The sequence below is a fragment of the Hylaeus anthracinus genome, unplaced genomic scaffold (assembly GCF_026225885.1).
Source record: "Hylaeus anthracinus isolate JK02 unplaced genomic scaffold, UHH_iyHylAnth1.0_haploid 11985, whole genome shotgun sequence".
Lineage (NCBI taxonomy): Eukaryota > Metazoa > Arthropoda > Insecta > Hymenoptera > Colletidae > Hylaeus > Hylaeus anthracinus.
In genome coordinates, this window is record NW_026534333.1 from 2,239,648 (window position 1) to 2,265,422 (window position 25,775).

Below are 25,775 nucleotides of genomic sequence, written 5' to 3' on the forward strand. Positions count from 1 at the left end.
TGCGCGAATTAACGATCCTGGGTCAGGTATAGAGGGACGAATCTGTTTAACGCTATTTCTACCGCGGTTTCGCGTACGCCTGTCTCGACCAGAGGGTGTCTTTCGATGTCTTCGCATTTGAACGCGAGTAACTAGAAATAATTGAAAGAAATATTGGAATATTATTCGTCGTTATACGTTCGCATTTGGTAACCAGAAATATAATTAAACGTTGCAATGCTATGGGTGAACAAACTTTGACTCTTCGCGAGTCAACATTCAATCTTTGTTAAACAGTTCGCTGTAACATGGTAAATTCTTGGCCCAGCCCCTCTGTTTGCCGAAATTATTGATCGAGAATTAAGCAAAGCGATGCTTTAAATACGGCGCACGGTTCAGCCGTCTCCATGTACAAATTGGAAATTAACCAAAGTTAGGTATCGTAATCACGTCTCAAATTTAGTTTGCACACACCTGATACAAAGCGTAATAAATACCCTTTGCTTCAGCGAGAAAGTTAAATACTAATTAACGTAGCCCGCTAATGGACCTTTGAACGTAAACGAACGCTACCCTAAAAAGCCAGAATCTGGCATCGTCACGTTGCGAACGTCGTCTCTCTTTCACGTCAATCGCAGTCGAAAAAAAAAAGTAGTTTCTAAAGTTTCTCAATTAATGAAACGGAATTAATTTGAACGCGCGAAGAATGCGATACGGTTAGTAATTTGTCGAGATTGCGTCGGTCTTGGAAGATTTGAAATGTCTTCAGGGATCGATATTAAATACAGTTTAAATGTCATATACATAGATTGAACGACAGTGATTGAAAACCGACTTATCTACGCTTACTTTGCAATCGCGAAACAACATTTTGCTTGCACCCTTCCTAAGAAAAAAAAAAAAAAAACACACACACCCTTCCACAAATACACGCTCCGTTGACACGTTCACCGGCAGACTAATACTCTTGAAAATTTCTACTGCGATTTAATTTTGTTTACAGACTATCGGAAGCTGCGTAATGAAACATTTACTTTGGTATTTAGTTTCGTATCTTCGTCAAAATTCAAGTATTTCATTTGAATTCGTTTTCTGTGACACTTGACTTTCGGAATCAATAGTTTTCGTTTTTCTCAGCGAAAAGCACCGTCACCCATATATGAGCGACGCGGCGATCAATGTGTTAAAATTAATGGCAATTGTATCTCGCTCAACTTACGTCGCCCTTGTCCGATTTTGCTTATACGTGATCCTGTCGAGGCCGTGCCATAGAGTTTCGTTGATTCCGCGGTGTCCGGGTCGTAAAGCGAATACAAATGCGATGTAAAACGGCGGCGAGAACCGAAGCACGTCAAGCAACAGACCGGAAGAAACATCTCGCGGCACATCAACCTCGACCTGGCCATAATAGGATGCAATTTCGAAACAGTCGAAACAGATAATACCGCGTCCTCCGGAGCGTAAATCATACCGCGGCAGGCCGAGAGGGAAACCGTACAAGGAAAATGGAGGGTAGAAGTGCATATCTTAATTACAATATTCCCACGGGCTGAACACAGAACTCTTGCCCGGTTCGCCGACCATCCCTTAGCCTTTCCAGCCAGGGCCTGTAGGAATTTAATTAATTTGCCAGTGGCAAGCAGGCTTGCTCCTTGTCGCCACTCTGAAATATTGTATCCTTCCCACCCTTTAAAACCCAACACCACCCCTACGAGTACGCCGTGTCGTCTTTGCTACCCGGCTCTCGGCATCCGACGTTCGGCTCGGGTGTTCTTGCTACGCTAGATGCGCACCCCTAGCGCCACCCTTAATTGTTCGGGCATTATTGAATTTCACTTAGATATTGACACGCGACCGCCTACAGACTTTCCTATTCCAACTCTCGATTAACACGTTTACCGCCGCGCTAACATTTCAACCGCGATTCAATTTCATTTACTAACCATCGGGAACTGCACCAATCAAACATTCATCGTGACGTTTATTTTTGTAACTACATCAAAATTCATGAATTTCATTTAAATTCATCTCCTTCGATGTCTACTTTGCAGAATTAGTCTTTTTAGTTCTCGAGCGAAACCCATACATGGGCGACACGGCAATCTACGTGTTAAATTAAATGATAGGTTCGATCGCTCTTCGATTTGTACATGTACAAGGTCCCAACTGAGTACACGTTCCTAAAATTAAACAGATTCATTCGAAAGTTGGCGTTGAGAAATTTAGATTTCGAATTTTACTGGGGCTAAAAACGAAGCGTTAGAATCGATCGTGGCAATCTCCACGCCAGACCCATCGTCGATATAAATGCGTATATTCGGTCGTTATTTAGAAGTTCCCCAGTTGCTCGCGTCAACGCTTAGCGGAACAGTGGCCGTTAATTTCAACCTCCGGGGCATCCATCATCATTACGTCAATTTCAGATTACAGGGAAGAAAGGTCTTTCGTCCTCGGAGTACAAGATGGTCCGAGAGGTGCCGGCCGAAAAAAACCAGCCATTTAGCTCGGCCGAAAAAACGGAGGTCCTGAAAGGGCTCAACTCTCGAAAAGGCAAGGAAAGGACGGGATCGAGGACGAAGAAGGCGGGGAACGACGAAAGATGGATGAAGAAAAAACGGCGCAGAAGCTGGGACGGTTGGCCATTCGCCTCATCTGCCGCTGAAAAGGTGAGAATCTTGATTTGAGTGAGCGCTTTAGATCGGCGGGCCCGGAAAACCCGTAAAAAAGCTCGCAGAACGCCAGGAAATCCTTCGACCGAGCCATTAGCGGCGATTTCTCCTAAGCCATCGAATCCCTCTTCTTCCGTCGGTGTCTTCCAGTGTCAACCCCATTCCAGCTCGTCAAACCTCCTCTATCGACGCGACGCGCACTTGGAAAAAAAAGGAAAACGCTGAGAACGGAAGCGACGAAAAACATCGGGCAAGTCAACGGGAGGGAAAACAAGCAATTGTTCGTTATAGTCCGATTTATGTTAATTCATATTTTCGTAGGCACGGGTAGAGAAATTGTAATTAAAATGTAAGTGTCTCATCTTTTTATAAACGGTATAACGTGTATTTGGGATATTTTTCCGTTTCTATATATTCTCATAGATTTTTCTCGGATTTCCAATTGCTATAAATGCATAAACATCTTCAGTCTAGCGAATGAATCCATACATCGCGATACAATTATTTCCATTATTCTTAAAATTACTTTGTCCTACGTGACTCCTTCATTTTAGGGGTAGTTTTAGTTTTTGCAATATACAGGGTGTCCCAAAAATGTTGGAGGTCCTTGAAAAGGGTGGTTCAGGAGGTGATTTGAAATAACTTTTTCCTTAGCGAAATTGTTGTCCGAGGAGCGGCCGCGATAGCGATGGCTACGCGCTAGGTAGCCGCTCTTGTACGCGAACAAGTGACTCGATGTGCATCATCGAAGGATATTGACGCGGCCGCTCCAACGGTATCCGCGCGCTCTGATTGGTCGGGTTTTTTTTATTAATACCTACTTAACGAAGCCCCATCCGACATTTTTGCAAAGGGAAAAGTTGTTTCAAATCACCTCCCGAACCACCCCTTTCAAGGACCTCCAACATATTTGGGACACCCTGTGTTCGTATATTCCCTCGATTCATGGACACAGTTTTGGTATCGCCATCTCGCGGCAGACAGGTCGAGTTATTTTTCAATGATATATTCTCTTTTACTGATTTTCCTTATAATTGACGTAAAATAAAATTAAATAATAAGTGTACAAAATAATAAAATGGCCAGCGCATGTGTAATTATGTCAAATTTATCAATTTTATGAATAATTATTTTATACAGTATTAATTATCGGCCCTGTAATTAGAGGCGCCATCGGTGGCAAAACGCCCAAGTTCGTGCTAAAGTCAGTTCCCGCTTTTGACGTTAGATGACGAGAAGCAGTGTCGGTAAAAAAAAATGGTAAATGACGCCATCGGTGGCAAAACACCCAAGTTTGTAATAAAGTTAGTTCCCACTTTTGACGTTAAATGGAGAAAGCAATGTCGGTAAAAAAATGTGACCGTTACCTGCTAATGGTAACTTTCTTATCGACACCGCAGTGGATTATCACCTGAACTTTGGCGGAAACTTCTTTATCGATTCAGAAGAGGATCTCTTTTACCGTCTTTTCTTTCGTTTATCTTTTTGAATTTCTAATTGATTTTGTTAATGAATAAATTGCCTCCTGGTTGTTCAAACGTGTGATCATTTAAACTTGAAAATAAAACCACTTATATTCTGAACATAAATTTATTATAGTTTCAAGTGCTATAAAAAAAATGGTAAACGGCGCCATCTATCGTGAAAAGCAAGAACCATTTCCGTACAAACTTGGGCGTTTTCCCACCGATGGCGCCACTAATTAAAAGATCGATAATTATTGATAATTATCATTGATATCAATTATAAAATGATAAATTTGACATATTAATTAATATATTATAGTAATATATGTAATATATTGAAGTCAGTAATTCAGTTTCTAAAACGCAAACTGGCATCGAATGACCAGACTCATCCTACACACGTCTTGTCTATGGCAATACTCGGTGAAAATGGGAAAGACCGCGCGAAACTCGTTTAAAAAAGAAGAAGGAATACTGACTTTCACTAAAACACTGTAGGCTTACTCGAACAGTAATTACTTTCAAGCATTCGGTACGCTTTCCTGACACCATCATTACTGACACCAGTTACATTATATACTCTTCTCATCGCATTGTTTACAAAAACTACGATACTGTAATTCCAAATTAGAATTGCGAGAACGAAAGTGACAGTATAAAATTTAATGACATTTCTTCCTCTTTAAATAACTACGTTCTATATATAATGTTATCATGGAACAAAATTTTAACAGCTGCTTCCCAGTGGTCTGTAAGACATTTACATACTTCCTTAACTCTGTAAGTAGCTTATATTGACTATAATTTGAAGAACATTTACCTAACTCAAAGAAACTTACACAACAATAATATGGTAATAATAAATTTGTTTCTTTGCATTCCTTTCAGGCAAGAAGCTTTAATAATAGATGGTAAACGGATAGCTAATGAAATTCAAAACGAATTAAAGATGACTGTCGATACTTTAACAAAACACGGAAGAAAGAAGCCAAAATTAGTGGCTATATTAGTTGGAAATAATCCAGCTAGTAAAGTATATGTTCAAAAAAAAATGGAAGTTGCAAGTGCAATTGGTAAGATACTATTAACATATACAAATTTTAACATTCTAAAAAATCTATGAAATAAAAGCTTAATAATAACAAAGTTATAGCTAATACATTTCTTTCCTTAATGTTTCAGGAATAGAAAGTTATACCATTCGATTGGAAGAAAACATAAGACAACAAGAGCTTATTAAAGAAATCAATCATCTAAATGCAGATACAACAGTCGATGGAATTCTGGTACAATTACCATTAGCAAATCATATGAATGAACATGAAGTATGCTTGGCAATTGCACCAAGTAAAGATGTTGATGGTTTTCATTTAGAAAATATAGGTAATTTAATATTAAACAGCAGTGGTATCATTCCTGCAACTGCATTGGGTGTCAAAGAATTAATAATTAGGAGTAATATAGAAACTACTGGAAAAAATGCAGTGGTTGTAGGAAGATCAAAACATGTTGGTTTACCAATTGCATTACTCTTACATGCTAGTGGTACAGGTATGTAGTTTTTTTAAAATAATATAATTATATACAATTATAGTATACATATAAAATTTCAAACTCCAATGGAACATTCGTTTGTAGGTAAAACTCATGGCTTAGATATGACTACAACTATATGTCATCGCTATACTCCTCATGCAGAACTAGAAAAATATACTAAATTGGCTGATTTGGTAGTAGCATCAGCTGGTGTTCCTGGTCTAATTACTAAGGAGATGATAAAACCAGGAGCATGTGTAATCGATGTTGGAATCACAAAAGTTAAAGTAGGAGATAAGTACAAATTGGTAGGAGATGTAGACTTTGAGAATGTGAAAAAGGTGGCTGGATATATAACTCCAGTGCCAGGAGGTGTAGGCCCTATGACTGTAGCAATGTTAATGAAAAATACAGTTTCAATAGCTATGAAAAATCAGAGCACCAAATGATTTGATATTAAAACAAATTTTGCACTTACAAAATACTTTATTTCTATTATACAAATAGAAAACATTGTTTTTAGATGTATGTGTATATGGTTATGGATGAAGTATTATAATTTTTAAGTCTGACTATAAGCTTACTGTGATGAATGTGTAGAACAAATACGAAATTAACAGAAGAATATATAATAGTACTTTAATACTACTTTCCTTTTCCTAAAAAATCAAATACTTTACATAAAGTATCAAGGTTATGTATTATACATTTTTTTAACATTCATAAAAATAAACATTGGTTTCATCAAAAGCATATAAACCGCGATTACTCACGTACACGTCTGTTTATTTATTTCAATAATAACATCGTGAACTATTTACAACGAAGAATATTCCGATAAGAATAAGTGAGGTTATATGTTCGGTAATATTCATACTGTGCAAAACATGAATAAAAATAAGCATAAAGAAATTGTATAATATCTTTATAAGAAAAATGGTTTTAATGTTGATAATCGCTCACAGAAGATAAATTCGATACAAACTTACGATTTTTTATTCAATGAAAAACGCTGTTTCGTCTACACGTAATCATAATTAAAATTGAAACATGTTTTTATCTAACTTGATTCGAGTTACTGAAACAAATCAAGGGTCATTACTTTCAGTTGCTCGGAAACTTTTGACGCGTAACGTCACGAAAGTTTTTACATTTTATTCGACAAAAATGGATCGACCAACAGTTTTAATCACCCGTCCAGACATTCCAAAATCAGGATTAAGTTTACTGCAAGAACAGTAAGTGTTCTTAAAAAATGCTAAAAATAATTTCATGCTAAGTGAAATTCATTTATTTTATGAATAATTTTCTCATCTATGATTTATTTTAGATGTGATATTGTTCTTTGGGACAAACCTGAACCGATACCAAGATCTGCATTGTTGTCAAAAATAAAAAATGTTGACGCAGTTTATTGTTTATTAACAGACAAAATAGACAGCGAAATCTTGAATGCAGCAGGACCACAATTAAAAGTTGTTAGCACTATGTCGGTTGGTGTTAATCACTTGGATTTAGAAGCACTAAAAAAAAGAAATATCAGAGTTGGTTATACGCCTGGTATTTTAACAGATGCAACAGCTGAATTAACTATAGGATTATTATTAGCCACATCTAGACGATTAATAGAAGCAAATAGAGCTATTTACAAGTATGAAATGCTGTACATAGATAATCATACACTTGAACATATGTGTAATTTATGTAAAATTTTATATATAGGGACGAATGGAAAGCATGGTCACCAACTTGGATGTGTGGTCCTGGATTATCTGGATCCACTGTTGGAATAGTAGGATTAGGTCGTATTGGTATGCAAGTGGCAAGAATCCTTAAAAGTTTCAATGTTGCTAAAATATTGTACACAAGTAGAAGCATAAAACAAGAAGCACGCGAATTTGGAGGAGAAAAAATAGAATTTAATGAATTGCTAAGAAAAAGTGATTTTGTGATTGTTACAACAGCTTTAACACCAGAAACGAATCAAATGTTTAATCAAAGTGCATTTGAAAAAATGAAAAGAACTGCTATATTTGTGAATGTTAGTAGAGGAGAAGTTGTTGATCAGTTTGCTCTGACAGAAGCTCTGAAGAAAGGATTAATTAGAGCAGCTGGATTAGATGTAATGACTCCTGAACCTATTCCATTGGACAGTGAACTATTGAAATTAGATAATTGTGGTGAGCATGATGGTGATACATGTTTGTACATTTATGGTAAATTATATACATTTTACTTTTCTTTTTATACTAGTAATACTACCTCACATTGGTAGCGCTGCTACTGAAACACGGGAGGAAATGTCAAGAATTACCGCTGAAAATATTCTGGCAGTTTTAAAAGGAACCCCAGCAGAAATGCCTGCTCCCCTTATACTATAAATGTGAATTATGTTAGGTTCTCAATTTATACAACTAATGATAAAATTAGAAACTTATACAGCATCTGCAAATTTGTGTAACTCAAATATTTTCTGTATATAATAAATGCGTTACAAAAACGATTTATAAACAAAGATTATTTATTACTTTCATGTATCTATTGTATAAATAAGTGTTGTTTTTATATTACTATATAAATGTATACAAATGACAATAGTAATATATTTGATTCTTAAACTATCATCTGGCATTCTAATCATTTTATTTTTCTGAAGTATATAGTCTAATTGTTTTTATTAGTATTAAACTTTGTTCGTATGCGGTAAAGTGTAATGCTGTTGTTGCTGCAGCTTTCAACTGACTTGGTAGTAAACCTTTAAATAACCCCCTTACACCTTCAGTTTTTAATGTCACTTTGAGACAATCTATAAGTCCTGAACAATGGAAAAAAGCACCAAAATTCTTTCTACCATGTTCAAATCCTTGTATCTGTAATCTTTTTTTACTGAGATCAAACGGATATATCGCAGTTTTAGCTAATATACCAGCTGCACTACCAGATACCATGGAATTAGTAAAACTTGTATTTGTTTCATTGTTATATCTTTTATATGTATCAGTGAAAAGTCCATAAAATGCAAACTGTAGACCACTATGCGGTATAATTTGCAATAAAGTCGGTAATAGACCATTAAAAAAAGTTTTTGGTGATTCGTGTTGAAGAATAGCACTAAAATAGATATTTTATAAAATAGTACGTTATCCAAAATGTTGTCATCATTTCTTGAAACTTACGTGCAAGAATGAAATATTCCTTTGTATACTTGATGATTACTCGATTGTGCCACTAATCTGGTTCTTATAGTGTCAAAAGGAAATGATAAAGTTGTAGCTACAAGGCCAGATCCTGCTCCTGCTACAAATTTCATTGAATATTTCCATTCATTTAACAGTGAAAAATTATCAGATGCTTTCATAAACATATGATATGAATAAAACTGTAAAATGTTAACAATTACATATTTGTATGTTTTTTATAATTTTAGGAGAAATATGATTAAACAAATCGTTGGAGTAGATAAAACAAATTATTATGTTACATTAAGATTTTATAAGGTTTCCCATGAAACTTTTATTTGATTAATGAATCAATCACCTGCCCCATTCCATATGTAATTGAAAGTAACTGAGCAGGAACATGTCCTTTCCATAATGCGAAAATTCCTTCTTCCTTAAATATCAAGAAAAATGCTTGTGCTACAGAACGATATTTACTAACATGATGGTTAGTAATAGGTTCAACTTGTAGCTATAATAATAAAGAACTCTTTATGCAATGTATATAACGTTGTAAATCCTACTATATCACGCATTGCTTGCATTATTTTTACCTGAAATCTAATTTTTACAACATCTAACGGTTGACAAATAAATCTTGTTACAAAGCCACTAAGAGCTCCTGCTACAGCATGATCTGAATTATGATCACCTGTTTTTAACGAAGTATCCATTGTTTTCTTATTTTATCTATCTTATTTTTTGTATACTACATATACAAAATACCAGGAAAACAACATAAAATTAATAATAGTTTTTATTGTTAACAAAAAAAAAACAATAAAGATAATACAGTTACACTATTTCAAGGCATAAAAATCTATTTTTTTTTTTTTAATAAACAAATAACACAATACACAGGGTGATATTATCAAACAATAATTTTTATCAACTATTTCGTTGTCTTTTTCAATCGTAGACATTTGGAATAAGAAACTGGGACACTAGATATTAATAAAAATAAACACGCAATTACTTACAAACAAAAACACATAACCTCTATTTTTCCCAAAACAAACACAAAACGCATATTTTCGTTGTTCCAACAATGTCCAACAGTGTCTTTTCTAGAAATAATTACACGATCTACACGAAAACTTACATATACACGTGAAACTATTTATATTGTATTCTGAAACAATCAACTTTTGCACCTATTTGATTAATTATTTTATATGATTATTATTCGATACGTTGTTTTTACTAATAATAGTTTATAAAATTATTCAACGTTATATTTAATTTCATGTATAATTTCAGAAACTGGAGAATAATCGTCAAAACTGTATGGATACTTTAGATTACAATAGTCCTTGGCTAATGTCATCAGATCATATCCCCAACGACTTCTGAGTACGAATTCCATATTTGATTTAGACGGAATATTCAAATGTCCTTTTCTTGATATTAAATTCAATTGCTCAATAAAACTTTGCTGTGTGTGAAGTTATAACAATTGTATTGTTATTTTTAACTATTATATAGTAAACTATAAAATAACGTAATTTATATATCACTTACGTAACTTTTCGAGTGGTGCACATTCCATAATTCAGTATATAATTTGTGTAAATTTAAAATCATTGTTTTATGTATAGTAGATATATTTTCGAAACTATCCTCGATTTCCTCTAATTCTTTTACATTCGAATTGTAATTGTTCAATCGTTTGTAGTGCCATTTTTGAAAAAATTGCTTTGCACCGTTTTGTACGTATAAGCATTTATTATTTGTTATAACTCTCGAACTATTTGCGAACACCTCGTTACACAATCGAAAAACATCGTCTTCTGCACCTTCGATTAAATGAATCATAAAATCAGAATAAACGAAAAGTAATCCTGTAATACACTGCGAAAATTTGTCTGTAATTGCGTAATCAAACAATCGTACGATTTCTTCGCAATTCGTAGCTTTTGCACAAAATATAAGTCTACATAGACTGTATTTTTTAATTTTTCGGATGTAATCGAGAACGGATTTTCTTACAGGTTCTTCCATTTTCCAAATATTTGTTTGATCAATAATTATTCACATGAAGAAAGAACAGAATTTTCCTAATACAACATAAATATTGTTAAAATTTACATTATATTCATTATAGCATCGTTTTCTAAACAAAATTTAATCGTACAAATGCAATATTATAGTAATAATGAAGTTCTTCGTGGATCACTTAATTGACCTATTGCTTATCTGCAGCTATACATATTGAAATAGGTATAGAGTACGAGTGACGCTCTAAATCAAACGAAGTAGTATAATTTTAACATTTATTATTGAAAAGTCGAAATTTCCCATACATAATTATTAGAGTTTATTGGACAGGATTATTACATTTAAACTATGAATAACATTGGAAATTTGTTTACCTTTTAATCTGTTTTGAAATTTATTACTGAGAACTGAAAATGTGATACATTGACGTGCGATAGTTTCTTAAGTGCTTTAAACGGTAAGGGGTATATAATTAACAAAAACCTTTATTGGTTGGAACGCTGATTCCAGGTGTCATGGCGGCTTCGATTAGTCCGACATGCCGATGGAAAATTTAAGTCAAACTACATTTTTATACATGGGTAACCTTACTAGAAAAAGATTGATTTATCAGAGAAATATTTCTTCTGGTAGATCAGGACTATTTCGTTTATCGACATACACAGAACTAATATTAGTAAGACATACATGTAAGAAAATTGTAGCTTCACAGTCATAATATTCAGTGCGTTCTCTCATTTCATTTAATAGCGTAGACTTCATAATATGACCAATATAACTAATATCGGCCATATTAAAAGAATTGGAATGAATACTGATACAGTTACTATTATTTCACAACTTACTGAACTCCTACTTCCCGAGACGCGCAACTAACCAAAGATTTCACCAATATTTTTAAAACTTGAAGAAACGTATGATTAAAATTGAACGTTGCAGATATTTAGAATTGAAATTTGACAACAGAAGATGTCTCGTATTAGGTATTTGTTTTACCATTTTTTATCGACAGTTAACTACCATATATTTAGTATTTATTTTACGCGCGTCTCAATGTGTGAAAAAAATAAAAATATTTAATATTATCGTATAACTTAAATTTGTCAAGATATTTCCTGTTTCTTGAGTTTTGTACTAGTGCTAACAAAAACAATACGATCATAAATAAAAATAACATAAAAAGTTAGCAGAGCACATAACTGGAGTATGATAGTACAACCTGTACGGAGAACTTTTTCCTAATCACAGATAAAAAAAATTGTAAATAAGTTGTAGGTCTCCAAGAGGTTTATACGCATTTAGAAATGTGGTTCGAAAGTCGAAACAAATCAACTAGAGTTATAACTAGAGTTCCTTCCAATATCAAATCGTTTATGCGTTCCAGAAAACATATTTTCTCTGCCGCGATTGCCTCCGCCATATCCCCAACGATCTGAAAATAAAACGTAAAAAATGATTCCGAATGAGTTAAAGAAATGTAATATCTAGGCGAGGCTCTAGAAGATAATATCCAATAATAAATATTTTTTAAATTATTTTCATTTTCTTATGCGTATCCAAGCACTTACTTCGGCCACCATAATTCCCACTTCGGTCAGCAAGTTCGGAAAGTTTTGGGTTGACAATTTGGTTGGCTTCTTTAAGTACATTAATTAAATCTTTAGCCTGTCGACTGTTTTGTGGTGTAAAGAACGCGTAACTTGTTCCTGTACTATTTGACCGACCAGTTCTGCCTATTCTGTGGATGTAGTCTTCAGATGATGATGGATAATCGAAGTTGATCACGTACTTTACATCATCGACATCTAAAGAAATGATTTTATTTTAAAACAGGTACTGCTACGTGAAATTAAAAAGGTTTTTTTTTTTTTTTTAAATTAAACAAATCTGTTTTGGTACTGTCTATATACTGTGCCAAATGAGCAATTCCTGGTTACTAGGTAACTGTTTGAATTGAACTCTATGTTTCTTTCGAATTTAAATCTTTACAATTGCTTTATCAGAATAGAAGTATGTTATCATTTCAAAGTAAGAAGACCAATGAATATTATTCTCATGTTTGGTTCTTCATTCCGAAATACATATGCAGCTAAGCCTATAATCATACACCAACCCTTACTAGCACGTTAAATATAAATATTTGAAAATTAGATATACAGTTGTGTAACAGATAATTAACGCATTGACTAACGTTGCAATATTTAAAAAAAAAAAAAAAAAAAAAAAAAAAAAAAAAAAAAAAAAAAAAAAATCCCAATACAACGAGAATTTATTAATATTTGTATTAATAAATTCAATTCTCTTAATTCATAACGATCTCTGTTCTTTCTCAAATGGTTACTATGTATTGTTTACTCGCAGAGCGGCAGTCAATGTGTTAATCCTCATTTTAATATTTGACTTCCGTACTACTGGGTGTATTGATAATCTCTAATGAAAACGGCGTTTTCGATGCAAACATCTATCATAGTATATTATTCTCGGCATATCACGAATAAGTGTATACGTAATTTTTTAATGGTAGAAACTATTATAAGTCTAACCTTAAACATATAAATTTTATAATACTATGTAATGGTCGTATTAATAAAAGTTAAATTTATCATTTTATCTTAATGTAATTAAAGAAAAAGATTGATCAAATACTTCAGTATAGAATTGTGTTCCCAAGTATGTAACATTTATATGATAAAGGTTAACTACTACGTCCTTTAAAACTATTAAGAATTCTATACCGTTCTCACTTTCATTCCTATATGTTAGAAATATAAGAAGAATGTTTTAGAAAATTGCATCAACTTTAAGATTAAGTTAAACGCATATGAATGTAAGTTAGCTGCATAATAATAAATACAAACCCTTGAAACCGCTGAACATTGCATTCCATGTGACTGCATACAGAGCGCCCCAGGGGGTGTGCTATTCTTGAATGCAAGTTCACATTGCAATGTTGTGTCCTAAGCATCACCAGCGAGTAGCGATAGTAGCAAAATCAATAGATTGTTGTCTCTGACGCCGGCTGAGCATTGGCTATGAAGTGTGACGGTTGTACCAAAATGGAAACCACGGTCTTATCTCACACCCAACCAGCGCGATAACGGCACCACCCGCGCACCACTCTACTACTTGCGTGGTACACAGGCTGAACACAGAGGCACATTAAGTACAATATTATGCGCATAACAGAATTGCACATGTACAGTGAGTGAGCCATGTTTTCTTTATCGAACGATCGTTTTTTCATCGCACACTCAACACAATTTGTGCACCATGTGCCTCTGAAACAAAGGACAACCAGACTGATTAACATAAATTATAAGATGCCCACACGTATTACTAACGCACTTCCTGTATTCCAATAGTTGCTCTCAATTCTTTAACACAAGCGCATAGTCTACAACATCTTTTTGCTTCTCTCAATTAAAATAGATTGCATTAGTGAATTTTTAATAACGCTGGTAAAATAGTTAAAAACTAATAAAGTAACTACCTACTCCCTAACAATACTATACCTAACATTAGATTTTATAAACCCGGTAATTGTAATATTTTTGGGTACTGAAACTTAATGCCTTCTTGATTAAAAAATAAACAAAATATTGGGTCTATTATAAACGATGTGCATCCTTCGCGCAATCCTATTCACCTCCTTATTATAATGAGTTACAATTGTGAACGAATATTCAGAAAACCTACGAACTATATTGACTGAATGTTATTAAAAATGTACAATAATAATGTAACAATTATAAGTCTGTACATTTAAGAATAAGTGATACAAATAAATGAAAAAATATAAATGTACCAGCTAACTAATGCCGTCTATTTAGTGCTCTAAGCTTATGTAAAGTTTGAGAATTTGTATTAGATACATTCTTTTGATCCAATATTACTCTTGTATCACTTTGTATATATCCTAATAATTATCGAATTCTACAGAGTATTTTAACACTCTATCCAAAAATTATAATGATACTATATTTTCTAAAAGATTTTTCGAGCTGTCTCTTAATTACGATGTTTACTTAATATAAATTGCATTTATGCTAAAATTTGTGAGGCATCACCTTCATATAACCAGTCTGTGCTACATCGCCACTTTACCATAACCCTTTCTAATTAAGTATAGATTTTCGCAAATGCAACTTATCTAAGGGTCAATGCATTCTTGAAAATCTAACAGCTTTAAAAAAAAAAAAAGTTTGTGTATTACATACCCAATCCACGAGCAGCAACGTCCGTTGCTACAAGAATCGAACCTCTGTTGTTCCTAAATTCTGAAATTTAATTATACATTTTAGAAATTGAGAAAACGCGAGGTTATACAGGTTTACAGTAAAAAATTATGAAAACAAACATACCTCTAAGGACATGATCTCTTTCTTGTTGAGATTTGTCACCATGCATGCATACTGCAGGCCATCCATAGCGACGAATATTTCTAGTGATATTCTCCACCTTTTTCTTTGTTTCTACAAAAATTATAGTCTTCCCACCGTCTTCATTCACATTACCAATTTCTTGAAGAAGAGTTCCCAATCTAAAGTTAACACAAAATGGGTTGCAACTTAAAGAGTTAAAAGACAAGATCTACTTGCATATTAAATAGAAATCAGTTCTTCTTAGAGGAAAAGTTTATACGAAGTCATGTAATATCATATACTATTGTATCATCATAAACAGCGCAATAAAAACAAAATTTGTATTCTTATGAAATATAGAACAATGTTGAGCAAATTTTCATTAGAGCAATGATTGACGATTAGCATTACTAGATAGACTAATGTAATCGCGATTAATTGTGACTACTACAATTTTAACACGACGCGCAATCGCATAATTAGTTTCAAATATAAACGAGCTTGAATGATCAAAATATAAAACATATTTCAATACGAAATACGTACTTTGTTTCTTTTTCATGTTCTTGACAAACATCAACAATTTGAAGAATATTGTGATTAGCAGACAGCGTTAAAGATCCAATGTTCAGTTGCGTATAATTTGTCAAATATTCCTCTGCAAGGTTTCTAACTTCTTTTGGCCATGTTGCAGACCACATAAGAACCTGTCTGTCAGGCCTGATTTGTTCAATAATTTTTCGAATCTGTGGTTCAAAACCCATGTCCAACATCCTATCAGCTTCATCCAGCACTAAGTAAGTGCATCTACGTAAATTGGTTGTGCCACGTTCCAAGAAATCAATTAAACGTCCTGGTGTAGCAATACAGATCTCAACTCCTCGTTCTAAATCGCGTGCTTGACTTCCCTTTGGTGCACCACCAAAAATACAGGTGTTTCTCACATAAGACAAAGAACCGAAATCGTTAGCGACGCTTTGAATTTGTTGTGCCAGCTCTCTGGTAGGTGCTAATATGAGAGCGATTGGTCCATCACCGCGATTTAACGGTTGTTGGCTGTTAATATGTACTATCGCAGGTAAAATGTATCCCAAAGTCTTTCCAGACCCAGTTTGAGCAATTCCAACCATGTTTTGACCAGACATTGCGATCGGCCATCCTTGCGCTTGAATAGCAGTTGGTTCGTTAAATCCTTGCTTTCTAATACCCTGCATTACATAGTCAGGGAAATTTCCTTCTTCAAAATGTTGAATAGGATTAGGAACTTTATCCCCTTTTAAAGTAATTTGGTTATCTGATCTAAATACATCTACATCTCGTGGATGACGTCCTTGAACATTAGGATGGGGTATATAGAAGTCCTTTTTGAAGGGCTTCAAACTTTCAAAGCTCCAATTTGGTTTCCTCAAGTTAGTACCAGCACTGTTTGTAGAATTTTTGTTGTTGCGATTTCCAAATCGTCCATTAGGTGTGCCAAGAGTTGCATACCTACTTCTTGGTTGTTGTTGACTTTTCCCACCTCTGTAACTTCCGCTATTGTGGTAACCGTTAGACATAGCTCCGTACGTCCTATAAACAAGAAAAAACCTTTAAAACTGAGGGATGACCATACTTATCTCTTTTACGGTATATAGTAGTTTTGAATGTACATAGAGAAAATCTTTAGAATGCAATTATAAATCAACAAAGATTGATTTCCTTTTTAAAATATAAATCATTCAATTAAAATGTAGTTTATACATTGAATACAGTAGTTGTTAGATACATATTTTTCTGAATTTCACTAAATGTACATCCACAAAGGGATATTTATTCATAAATGTAGTGAACATAGAGAAACGGTTCCAGACAGAAACGTGTGGATTCCGAAGGCATGTTCACACTTTGTTTTCCCTCTCATAAGCATTCATGCTCCATTAATGTATAAGATGGAGGCATGCCAAAATGAGAGGCTGAAATTTTGAACATTTTTAACAAAACTGCAGCAAATTTGTCTTATACTTTGTTGCAAGTATTAGTTCATTAGTCATGAGCAATGAACAAAACTAAATAATAATATCAAATTTTAAATATATGTAATATAATTTAATCGATTTATAAAAAAAGAAAATCACAAATTCATCTATTCCTAAAGGGTTATGAGAACATATATCTGCAACAATACAAACCTAAATCTAAGAGATCCAAAGGCTCCAACTACTTGTCGTAACCTTCAATTTATAAGTATCACAATCAATCTATGTAAATTTACCATTACAAAAATTTCATATAAATCTATAACTGCACTTTGGGGAAATCCAATTAAATCAATTCTTTGTTAAAACATGTACATTATATTGGCTAAGCACCTTTAAATTTAAATTTCTTAAATTAATATGTTATACAGAACTGTAAAAATAGAAAGCTACTAATTAGAAAGAAAAGATTACATTGTAATAAGGACGCGTAAAAATAACATTTATAAGACTGGAATACAAATAAAACTTATACGAATGTTGAAACGTATATAAAACGTTACATAACGCTACATTTACACGTTTCTTCAAGGGCACGATAAAAGAAATTTAGTCGCAACGACGCATTGCGGATATCCAACGTTCGCGTAATGGCCGACCACGAGTTACCGTTGTGCAAAAAAGACGAGAACTACACCACGATGGCGTGAAGTACTGTAAAATCTGGTATTTTCGTTAGCATAGGCAAATTCTAATTTTACTTACATGTTTGATGCTATCGTGATGAGCTTTAAGACCCCAGTAAATTAGTATTCAACTAGATTTGTTGTATTTAACTGACTCGACAAGCGGCTGATCTCTAAAATTAAATTCGAAAATCACTTAATACGCTTGTCCGATCGAAAAGACGAAAGAATAATTAGTAATTAACTGTGATAGAATGAATATATACGCTCAATTATTTAACAAAAAAAAAATGAAAAGAGACTGTAAAATGAACAACGAACAAACGTCTTACCTGTGCCGCTTCCAGGGACAGAAAGAACGATTCACCACGAAGCCGGATATGAGACACATCATATAGTCGGTGGTGGGGATGCGCAGAAGCGCCCTATTCTCTCGTTTTCGCTCTCTGCGCAGATTTTGCAAGTATTGATTTTCATTAAATAGTAAGTCCGAACTACGTTGCACAAAATTGTGTATATTATTTATTTTATTTGCACTACTAGATTACACTAATTAAACGCACATATTTTTTGGTGTATTTTAGATATATATATATATAGTTTTATATACTTTTAACATAATGAATTTCACTTCCGGTTTCGTAACAGCTAATATCGATTACTCTAGGGTGGTAGTTCATTGGAAACGATCCTCTACTACAATATTATTTAATAATCCTATTTGCTCACTAATAAATCATGATTTATATGAAAATACCAATCATTACTTATCTTATTTAATGCGAGATTGGATACAGTGTATTTTGTACGCTTATTTTAACGCAGAGATAACCAAAATTTTGATTTTAATGAAAATCGCAAACGACGAATAAAAAGTGACAAACTTTCGATGCATTATTTCATTCAATAAAAATTACAATCTGAATTATAAAATGAAATTATATTTCAAGGTCTACTTGAACAACTTTGTCCATTAGAATATTAATTAACAGTATACTGTTAAGTATGATAAATGTCACTAATAAATTTGTTGTTTTTTAATGTGTTACTTTTGGAAAGTATGGTACACGTATACTTGTAATTACAGTACAAGCTATAAAGGGATGCGTATAAAATTATAAAATTTCACGTTAATTAGCAGATTATTTTATTAGATATCATGGAAGCCATTTTCTGAAGCCGAAGTTTCGAGAAGAACGCAATTAAAGTTCACTGCAAGTCATGCGCGCATTCTATACACTTCTAACTGCTTCTAACCTCTCTAACATCATTCGAATTTCGTTATAGTATTCGACAGACGCATTTAAGACATTATAAGCTTATTAGAATAGATAAAAGCATTTATCGTTTTTTCAAATGATGTTTCGTAGTCGTAGAATCGTATTCTTTGACATCGCCATAACAGTGGAAGGATGTAGAAGGATCTCGATCTTTCAGAAGATATAATATTGATTAAAAAAGTCTATTTTTCATATACAGGGTGTCCCAAGAATGTTGGAAGTCGTTGAAAGGGGTGGTTCGGAAGGTGATTTGAAACAACTTTTTTCTTAGCGAAAATGTTGTCCGAGGTTTCGTTAAGGAGATAATAACGGAAAACACTGACCAATCAGAACGCGAGTATGCCGATGGAGCGCTCGCGGTAGCGTATGAGTGCGGCCACTTAGCGCGTAGCCTACGCTCAACCGGCATACTCGCGCTCTGATTGGTCGGAGTTTTCGCTTAATATCTCCATAACGAAACCTCGGATAACATTTTCGCTAAGGAAAAAGTTATTTGAAATCACCTCCTGAACCATCTCTTTCAAGATGTTACAACATTTTTGGGGCACCCTATAAACGTACCAGAATCCTGCAAAACATAGAATAACCATACGAAGATCCGAATGAAATTCAAAATTTCCCATCATTCGGACATTTTGGAAAGTAGTTCGTTAATCAAATACATGGAGCGCTAACGCTGTAGTTACGTTTCGTTTATTTACGAAGAGTTTCTCATCTGTTGCGCGTTAGTTCACGTTATACGTCCAATAGAAATCAGAGAGCATCGGAAAGTTCGTGTGAGTCCATCGCGATTCTGTAGACGAAGTTGTTTGTGGGGTGCATGGGTTTGATGGGTTACCTTTTATGGTGATTCAAGTAACAAGAAAACATTGGTCAAACTTGTAATGTTCTAATAGCAGATCGAAACAGGACCTTTTGAAAGAAAACGTAAGCCCTCGATGTTTCTCGTTTAGCTGTTTTTTTTGTTTATTCTTCATCGTTTTAACGTTCGCCTCCTCGTTTGCAAAGTGATAGCATTTTGTAAATATAAAGATGACGGCATCTTCGTGAATGAATAAGCGACCTGTCTTTCGCTGTGGATAATTACATTTCACAGGTATCGAATAAATTTCAAATATATGTTTAACATTTTTTTGGAACTTGCCAAGTTACAAATTTGTTTCGATGAAACTAGAAATATTCGTTACGTTGTACATTAAAGCGTGGGAGATCTTGCATAGCCGCACCTCGATTACATTTTATTCCTTCGTTTGGGAAACAATTAATTACGCTTTTATTTAAATGTTTTTCGCATTTTCTACGGTTTTTCTTTTTCTTGTAACAAACAATCTATGTTTAACACAAAAATAAGTGGATTCACTATCTGAGTGTACGAATTAAATACTTGGGTAGAAATCTTGTTTACTTTATTTTATTGGAAAAATAAGATAGTTTAATTATATTTTCGTGTATAATTGTGTGTAAAATACTAAAATGAGGTGACAGGTTGACCTAGTCATTTAAGAATAGTCTCCCTCGTAAAGTTTGCAGTATATTTATAAATGATGATACAGGTTTGTCCCAATTTAATCTATTAATTTTATTAATTTATTTTTATTTCCTATGTAAATCACGATTATTTGTGTTTAATGCTTCCTTTTTTTCTTAAAGAATAAAAATAGGTATTGACCATATATAATTTAAGAATTCGATGAGTCAACAATTACAGGAACATGATCTCATATTTGTTTCTTCAGTTTCTGAAAATGTTTCTTCAACATAATTATGATTCAATGAGTTCTTGATAAATACATAATATAAATTTTGTGTATATATTGTGATTGTTTTAAAAGTGAATTATTATCTTTTTTGTCATGAAAATGTATTTTATTTTAGCTTAATCTACAATATTTGTTTTGTAGACATATTACTATTTCAATAGTGTTAAAAGGATTGAAACAATACTTAATTTTATGTTTATGTATACAGAATGTTCAGCAGTTCAGGATGGATCATACTGATAGCGATCGTCGCATCACTAGCAGAGGCAAATTATCCTCCTCCAGAAAGATTGACAGGAATGAATCCTTGCATTAGCAAGCAAACATGCCATGAATGCATACAAACACCACATTGTGCATGGTGTGCTGCACCAGTAAGTATTATTTTTATAAATGTAATATGAATAAATTCATATGATTTATTTTATTTTTCTTGTAGAAATTCTCAGAAAAGCGGTGCTTCCTACCAAATATAAATACCAAAATATTTGCAACATGTCCAGGAGAATACACGTGGAACCCAGATAATCTTTTCAGTATGATAAGACATTACAATTTAACAAAAGGTGGCTATACAAGTGGTGGTGCCAGTGGCTATGAGTATTCATATTCAAATTCTAGCTCGTTTAGCTCTAGTTCACAGTCCAACAGAGAAAGTAGTAGTAGCAGCAGCAGTGGCAGAAGACAAGAAGCTGTGCAACTTTGGCCACAAGAAGTTAATTTAAAACTAAGAATAAGTGAGTTATTACTATTCTGATGTAGTTTAAATGAATTTTAATAAAATATATCATCTAAAATTTTGATACTTTCAGGTGAAGCACACAGAATGACCTTTGCTTACTCACAAGCAGAAGATTATCCTGTTGATCTGTATTACCTTATGGATCTGAGTAAATCGATGGAAGATGATAAAAAGAAATTGTCAGATTTAGGTCAACTTTTAGTAGAAAGTATGAGTAAAATTACGAGTAACTTTCGATTAGGCTTTGGCAGCTTTGTTGATAAAGTTGTAATGCCTTATGTTAATACGATGCCAAAGTCGTAAGTTTTTATATCCTGCAATTATAATATTACATATTATTTAATAATAAATTTAACATCTTTTTTGTATTTTAGGCTGATAGAACCATGTGATGGATGTGCAGCACCATATGGATATAAAAATATTATGACATTGTCTCAAGACACTAGTCATTTTGCAGTTAGTACCTAACAACTTTATTTTTTATCACTTATTTTTGTAAAAGCTAGTACTTATTCGTTTGAATTATGCAGAATTTAGTGCGAAATGCTTCAGTGTCTGGGAACTTGGATGCACCAGAAGGAGGATTTGATGCGATAATGCAAGCTATAGTTTGTAGAGGACAAATTGGTTGGCGTGAAAAAGCACGTAGATTATTGGTATTTTCTACGGATGCTGGTTTTCATTATGCAGGTGATGGTAAACTGGGTGGAATTGTAAAGCCAAACGATGGCGAATGTCATTTAGATTATACTGGTCTCTACACTCATTCATCCTTACAAGACTACCCAAGCATTTCACAGATTAATTTGAAAGTTAAACAGAATGCTATTAATATTATATGGGCTGTCACCGAAGAACAAATAAATGTATACAAAAGACTGACTAAACACGTAGAAGGATCTTTTGCTGGCAAACTGTCGGACGACTCGAGTAACGTTGTAGAATTAATTCGAGAACAATACGATGCAATTTCAAGTTCTGTCGAAATGAAAGATACGGCCAGCAGTGCCGTGAAAGTAAAATATTTTTCAAAGTGTTTGGGTAACGGACCACTCATCGAGACATCGAAATGTGATGGACTAAAAGTTGGAACAAAAGTCGAATTTATTGCAGAAATTGAAGTCACGAATTGTCCGGAAAATAGATCAGAATGGAAACAGAAATTTGATATTTATCCAGTAAGAATAGGATATTTGTATACAGTAAACTCCCGACCTATGTCTTTAATGCGTTCTGAAGCTTTTCGTATAAGCCTTTAAGAAGAATGTAGACCATGGGTATAACCGCGTATCTACGAATTGGCATAATTCGGGAACTTGCTGTATGAATATTTAATTTCGCTTATGTTTAAAATCAGAAACTGGAATAGCATCTAAGTGTATTAATATTTTTTAGGTTGGTATTAATGAGACTCTTACTGTAAATCTGGAAATGTTATGCGACTGCGAGTGTGAACGGGAAGGTCTTATGTACGAACCAAAATCACCAGAATGCAATGGCGTGGGAACTTTAAAATGCGGCGTTTGCGAATGTTACGATGGATTCTTTGGAAAACGCTGTGAATGCAGCCCTCATCATGAAATGACAGGATTTGATAAACATTTCCAGTCCTGTAGGCCTGATAATACTTCTCTCGTAGATTGTTCAGGAAGAGGAACTTGCGCGTGTGGTCAGTGCGAGTGCGAAGAAAGAGACAATCCGGATGAAGTAAATATATATATAATTCTAATGCATAAACTTAACTTTTTTGAGCATTAGATATATAATATTCATAAATTTAACTGTTTTTCTCTTGTTTTTTTTTTGCAGGTGATATCAGGTCACTTTTGCGAATGTGATAATTTCTCGTGTGATCGAGATCAAAATCGCTTATGCTCTAATCATGGAACATGCGAATGTGGACAATGTATCTGCGACGCTGGATGGACTGGACCATCTTGCAGTTGTAAATCTTCTAACGAAACTTGTATTGCACGAGGAACGACAAGTGGAATATTGTGTTCAGGACATGTAAGTTTAATATTATCATTTACAAACATTTCGTTATATCTTACTGTTAATTTCTATTACTCCTCTTTTATAGGGAGATTGTATATGTGGTGAATGTTACTGTCACGAAGAAGGAAATATACGATACTCTGGTAAACATTGCAATAAATGTCCCACTTGCCCAAGTCGCTGTGAAGAATTGAAGAACTGTGTATTGTGCCAAATGTATGGCACTGGAAATTATAGTGACAAAGAAGAATGTGCAAAGAATTGTAAAGAGTTTGTTCCTGAACCAGTCGAGACTGTTATTCCAGATGTTGATAAAGACGAAGAGCCGTGTTCTGGTATAGACGTAGATGACTGTAAATATAATTTTGTTTATTATTATAACGAAACAAATTGCTTGAAAGTACGAGCACAAAAAGAAAGAGAATGTCCACCGCAAGTCTATATGCTGGGCATAGTATTAGGTGTAATAGCGGCAATTGTTTTAATCGGCCTCGCATTATTACTTTTGTGGAAATTATTGACGACTATACATGATAGAAGAGAATTTGCAAGGTTTGAAAGAGAGAGAATGATGGCTAAATGGGATACGGTAAGCATTTTAAATATCTTTTTTTCAATCAGATATAAATATATTACAAGTCTTTTATTGTAAATATTTTTTAATAGGGAGAAAATCCAATCTATAAACAAGCCACGTCAACGTTTAAAAATCCAACCTATGCTGGAAAATGAGAGCTGTAAAAGTGATCTCTATTCAATAGAGAATGCGGAACTATTACATTGCAGTAAATTGTGTTTTTTATATAAATTTTAAACTGGTTAATATTTAAACAACAAACAATATACTTTATCACGCATCAAAAGAAGCTTTAGGAGTAAATAAGATAGTTTGTAACATTGTAACTCGTAAGTATTTAATGGAAATTAATGTAGTATGAAGTTATATCAACTTATTCGTTAAGTACGATATTATAATACTGCCATATAACTTAGACTGCTATGTATGAGTGCGTGTGCATGTGTGTGCAGATGTAATTTATATACAAGGGATAATAATTTCTATAAAATGCAAAACTGCAATGTAAGATTGAATATTTGCATGGAAGTACGGTAACATAACATTTTTAAGATTTACAATTTATCTTACCATGCATTTTACATACAAGTGCCTTTGTCTTGCGACAAAAATGTTTATATCAATTTTAGTTACCTTTTTTAATGAGGAATTTATGAGGAATCATAATCTCGTTGTGGACTTTATCTACACTCATTGATCTGATACCTAGAGCTCGATCAATTCGTTCTTTTTTTTTTTTTTACATGTGTTTATTGAGATTTTTCATACGCTAGTATATTTGAAATTAGAAATACAAATAAGGCACATTAAATATGTGATATTGCAAGACCTAAAAAACTACATATTTACAGATGTACTTTAAGGAACGGTGATCGATTGTTTTCGTCTTATGTCTTCCCTGTTCTAACACATGTTTTACATTTTGTAATGATTTGAAAATGTATGTAGGAAATTGTATAAATGTATAAAACAACAAAACGCATAGTAATAAGTATAAATCATTTTACAACTGTTAAAAATGATAGATGCTACGTTTTTTGTTTAGTTATATAAGATATTATATAGATGAGAGGCCACTAAATTTTGTTGCCTGTGTCCAATATTATAAATAATAGACATGCTTGCAATTATTAAAAAATTAACGCAATACTTTAAAGTGACTTAAATCAATATTCAGAATGTATTTAAAAATTAACGCAATACTTTTGTAATGTATCGCATTAATCAGATTTAATTATATTAATAAGATGTGATTTATAACTTTTATATTTTACTCTTATTTAAATATTTAAAAATAAACTATCAGAAAAATGACAAAAGAGTATCAGCTTATCTTACGATCTCACTGTAAGATAACACACATAAAACATCATCATATGTTGATAATATATTTTTGTGCGCGCATTTATACACTCATTTTTGTAACCTTGTTCTCATAAATAAACTACTTCTATATGCGTGTACTTAATAAACTAAATCAATTACAATGATTCAACAGTGCTTTCTTTTTCATATAAAAAAAATAAAAAGTATGGAATAGAAGTCTG

General features: G+C 33.3%; 6 protein-coding genes across 10 annotated transcripts; 3 read left to right on the forward strand and 3 right to left on the reverse strand.

Moving 5' to 3' along the window:
* The first annotated feature begins 4,515 nt into the window (after positions 1-4,515).
* Positions 4,516-6,107, forward strand: LOC128886705 (bifunctional methylenetetrahydrofolate dehydrogenase/cyclohydrolase, mitochondrial). Its single transcript, XM_054141838.1, has 4 exons — positions 4,516-4,894; positions 5,003-5,187; positions 5,297-5,665; positions 5,753-6,107. Exons 1-4 carry the CDS (start codon positions 4,821-4,823, stop codon positions 6,097-6,099), a joined length of 975 nt encoding a protein of 324 aa, XP_053997813.1. The 5' UTR covers positions 4,516-4,820; the 3' UTR covers positions 6,100-6,107.
* Positions 6,108-6,700: 593 nt separating this feature from the next.
* On the forward strand, positions 6,701-8,179 carry LOC128886704 (glyoxylate reductase/hydroxypyruvate reductase-like). Its single transcript, XM_054141837.1, has 4 exons — positions 6,701-6,888; positions 6,981-7,301; positions 7,373-7,830; positions 7,904-8,179. The coding sequence occupies exons 1-4, from the start codon at positions 6,701-6,703 to the stop codon at positions 8,029-8,031; spliced, it is 1,095 nt and encodes a 364-aa protein (XP_053997812.1). The 3' UTR covers positions 8,032-8,179.
* Positions 8,157-10,111, reverse strand: LOC128886706 (mitochondrial thiamine pyrophosphate carrier-like). Of its 2 annotated transcripts, none has more exons than XM_054141840.1 (5): positions 9,971-10,111; positions 9,423-9,577; positions 9,188-9,340; positions 8,827-9,029; positions 8,157-8,761 (listed from the first exon to the last, which is right to left on the reverse strand). In XM_054141840.1, exons 2-5 carry the CDS (start codon positions 9,540-9,542, stop codon positions 8,293-8,295), a joined length of 945 nt encoding a protein of 314 aa, XP_053997815.1. In that variant the 5' UTR covers positions 9,543-9,577; positions 9,971-10,111; the 3' UTR covers positions 8,157-8,292. The 2 variants fall into 2 exon arrangements, with proteins under 2 accessions (XP_053997815.1, XP_053997814.1); XM_054141839.1 differs by having other exon boundaries at positions 9,849-9,989.
* Positions 9,687-11,007, reverse strand: LOC128886710 (uncharacterized). Its single transcript, XM_054141843.1, has 2 exons — positions 10,390-11,007; positions 9,687-10,303 (listed from the first exon to the last, which is right to left on the reverse strand). The coding sequence occupies exons 1-2, from the start codon at positions 10,867-10,869 to the stop codon at positions 10,091-10,093; spliced, it is 693 nt and encodes a 230-aa protein (XP_053997818.1). The 5' UTR covers positions 10,870-11,007; the 3' UTR covers positions 9,687-10,090.
* Positions 11,008-11,231: 224 nt separating this feature from the next.
* LOC128886700 (ATP-dependent RNA helicase p62-like) lies at positions 11,232-18,246 on the reverse strand. Of its 3 annotated transcripts, none has more exons than XM_054141826.1 (7): positions 18,201-18,246; positions 17,948-18,041; positions 15,774-16,796; positions 15,228-15,406; positions 15,084-15,143; positions 12,435-12,671; positions 11,232-12,298 (listed from the first exon to the last, which is right to left on the reverse strand). In XM_054141826.1, coding segments are annotated over exons 2-7 (1,605 nt in total). In that variant the 5' UTR covers positions 17,950-18,041; positions 18,201-18,246; the 3' UTR covers positions 11,232-12,194. The 3 variants fall into 3 exon arrangements, with proteins under 3 accessions (XP_053997801.1, XP_053997800.1, XP_053997802.1); XM_054141825.1 differs by lacking the exon at positions 18,201-18,246 and adding an exon at positions 17,396-17,437; XM_054141827.1 differs by lacking the exons at positions 11,232-12,298; positions 12,435-12,671 and adding exons at positions 13,742-14,144; positions 17,396-17,437 and having other exon boundaries at positions 18,201-18,215.
* A 1,650-nt stretch (positions 18,247-19,896) lies between these two features.
* LOC128887208 (integrin beta-PS) lies at positions 19,897-25,632 on the forward strand. Of its 2 annotated transcripts, none has more exons than XM_054142846.1 (10): positions 19,897-20,075; positions 21,117-21,282; positions 21,348-21,645; positions 21,721-21,949; positions 22,025-22,109; positions 22,184-22,831; positions 23,049-23,360; positions 23,463-23,663; positions 23,737-24,240; positions 24,318-25,632. In XM_054142846.1, the coding sequence occupies exons 2-10, from the start codon at positions 21,118-21,120 to the stop codon at positions 24,381-24,383; spliced, it is 2,508 nt and encodes an 835-aa protein (XP_053998821.1). In that variant the 5' UTR covers positions 19,897-20,075; position 21,117; the 3' UTR covers positions 24,384-25,632. The 2 variants fall into 2 exon arrangements, with proteins under 2 accessions (XP_053998821.1, XP_053998822.1); XM_054142847.1 differs by lacking the exon at positions 19,897-20,075 and adding an exon at positions 20,094-20,244.
* Positions 25,633-25,775: the final 143 nt, after the last annotated feature.

What these genes read in the sequence shown, in the direction of transcription:
- LOC128887208 (XM_054142846.1), top strand. Translation starts at nt 21,118, where the DNA reads ATGTTCAGCAGTTCAGGATGGATCATACTGATAGCGATCGTCGCATCA. An exon ending in AAGACACTAGTCATTTTGCA is followed by an intron (nt 22,110 to 22,183) that starts GTTAGTACCTAA and finishes TGAATTATGCAG; the next exon opens with AATTTAGTGCGAAATGCTTC. An exon ending in AAAGAGACAATCCGGATGAA is followed by an intron (nt 23,361 to 23,462) that starts GTAAATATATAT and finishes TTTTTTTTGCAG; the next exon opens with GTGATATCAGGTCACTTTTG.
- LOC128886704 (XM_054141837.1), top strand. Translation starts at nt 6,701, where the DNA reads ATGTTTTTATCTAACTTGATTCGAGTTACTGAAACAAATCAAGGGTCA. An exon ending in GCAAATAGAGCTATTTACAA is followed by an intron (nt 7,302 to 7,372) that starts GTATGAAATGCT and finishes TTTTATATATAG; the next exon opens with GGACGAATGGAAAGCATGGT. An exon ending in ATTGAAATTAGATAATTGTG is followed by an intron (nt 7,831 to 7,903) that starts GTGAGCATGATG and finishes TTTTTATACTAG; the next exon opens with TAATACTACCTCACATTGGT.
- LOC128886705 (XM_054141838.1), top strand. Translation starts at nt 4,821, where the DNA reads ATGTTATCATGGAACAAAATTTTAACAGCTGCTTCCCAGTGGTCTGTA. An exon ending in TTACATACTTCCTTAACTCT is followed by an intron (nt 4,895 to 5,002) that starts GTAAGTAGCTTA and finishes CATTCCTTTCAG; the next exon opens with GCAAGAAGCTTTAATAATAG. An exon ending in GGAAGTTGCAAGTGCAATTG is followed by an intron (nt 5,188 to 5,296) that starts GTAAGATACTAT and finishes TTAATGTTTCAG; the next exon opens with GAATAGAAAGTTATACCATT.
- LOC128886710 (XM_054141843.1), bottom strand. Translation starts at nt 10,869, where the DNA reads ATGGAAGAACCTGTAAGAAAATCCGTTCTCGATTACATCCGAAAAATT. An exon ending in TGCACCACTCGAAAAGTTAC is followed by an intron (nt 10,304 to 10,389) that starts GTAAGTGATATA and finishes CTTCACACACAG; the next exon opens with CAAAGTTTTATTGAGCAATT.
- LOC128886706 (XM_054141840.1), bottom strand. Translation starts at nt 9,542, where the DNA reads ATGGATACTTCGTTAAAAACAGGTGATCATAATTCAGATCATGCTGTA. An exon ending in TTACATATGGAATGGGGCAG is followed by an intron (nt 9,030 to 9,187) that starts GTGATTGATTCA and finishes AACATTTTACAG; the next exon opens with TTTTATTCATATCATATGTT. An exon ending in GGAATATTTCATTCTTGCAC is followed by an intron (nt 8,762 to 8,826) that starts GTAAGTTTCAAG and finishes TATCTATTTTAG; the next exon opens with TGCTATTCTTCAACACGAAT.
- LOC128886700 (XM_054141825.1), bottom strand. An exon ending in TTTGGATCTCTTAGATTTAG is followed by an intron (nt 16,797 to 17,395) that starts GTTTGTATTGTT and finishes TCTTGTTTATAG; the next exon opens with GACGTACGGAGCTATGTCTA. An exon ending in CGTTGCTGCTCGTGGATTGG is followed by an intron (nt 12,672 to 15,083) that starts GTATGTAATACA and finishes TCATTTCTTTAG; the next exon opens with ATGTCGATGATGTAAAGTAC.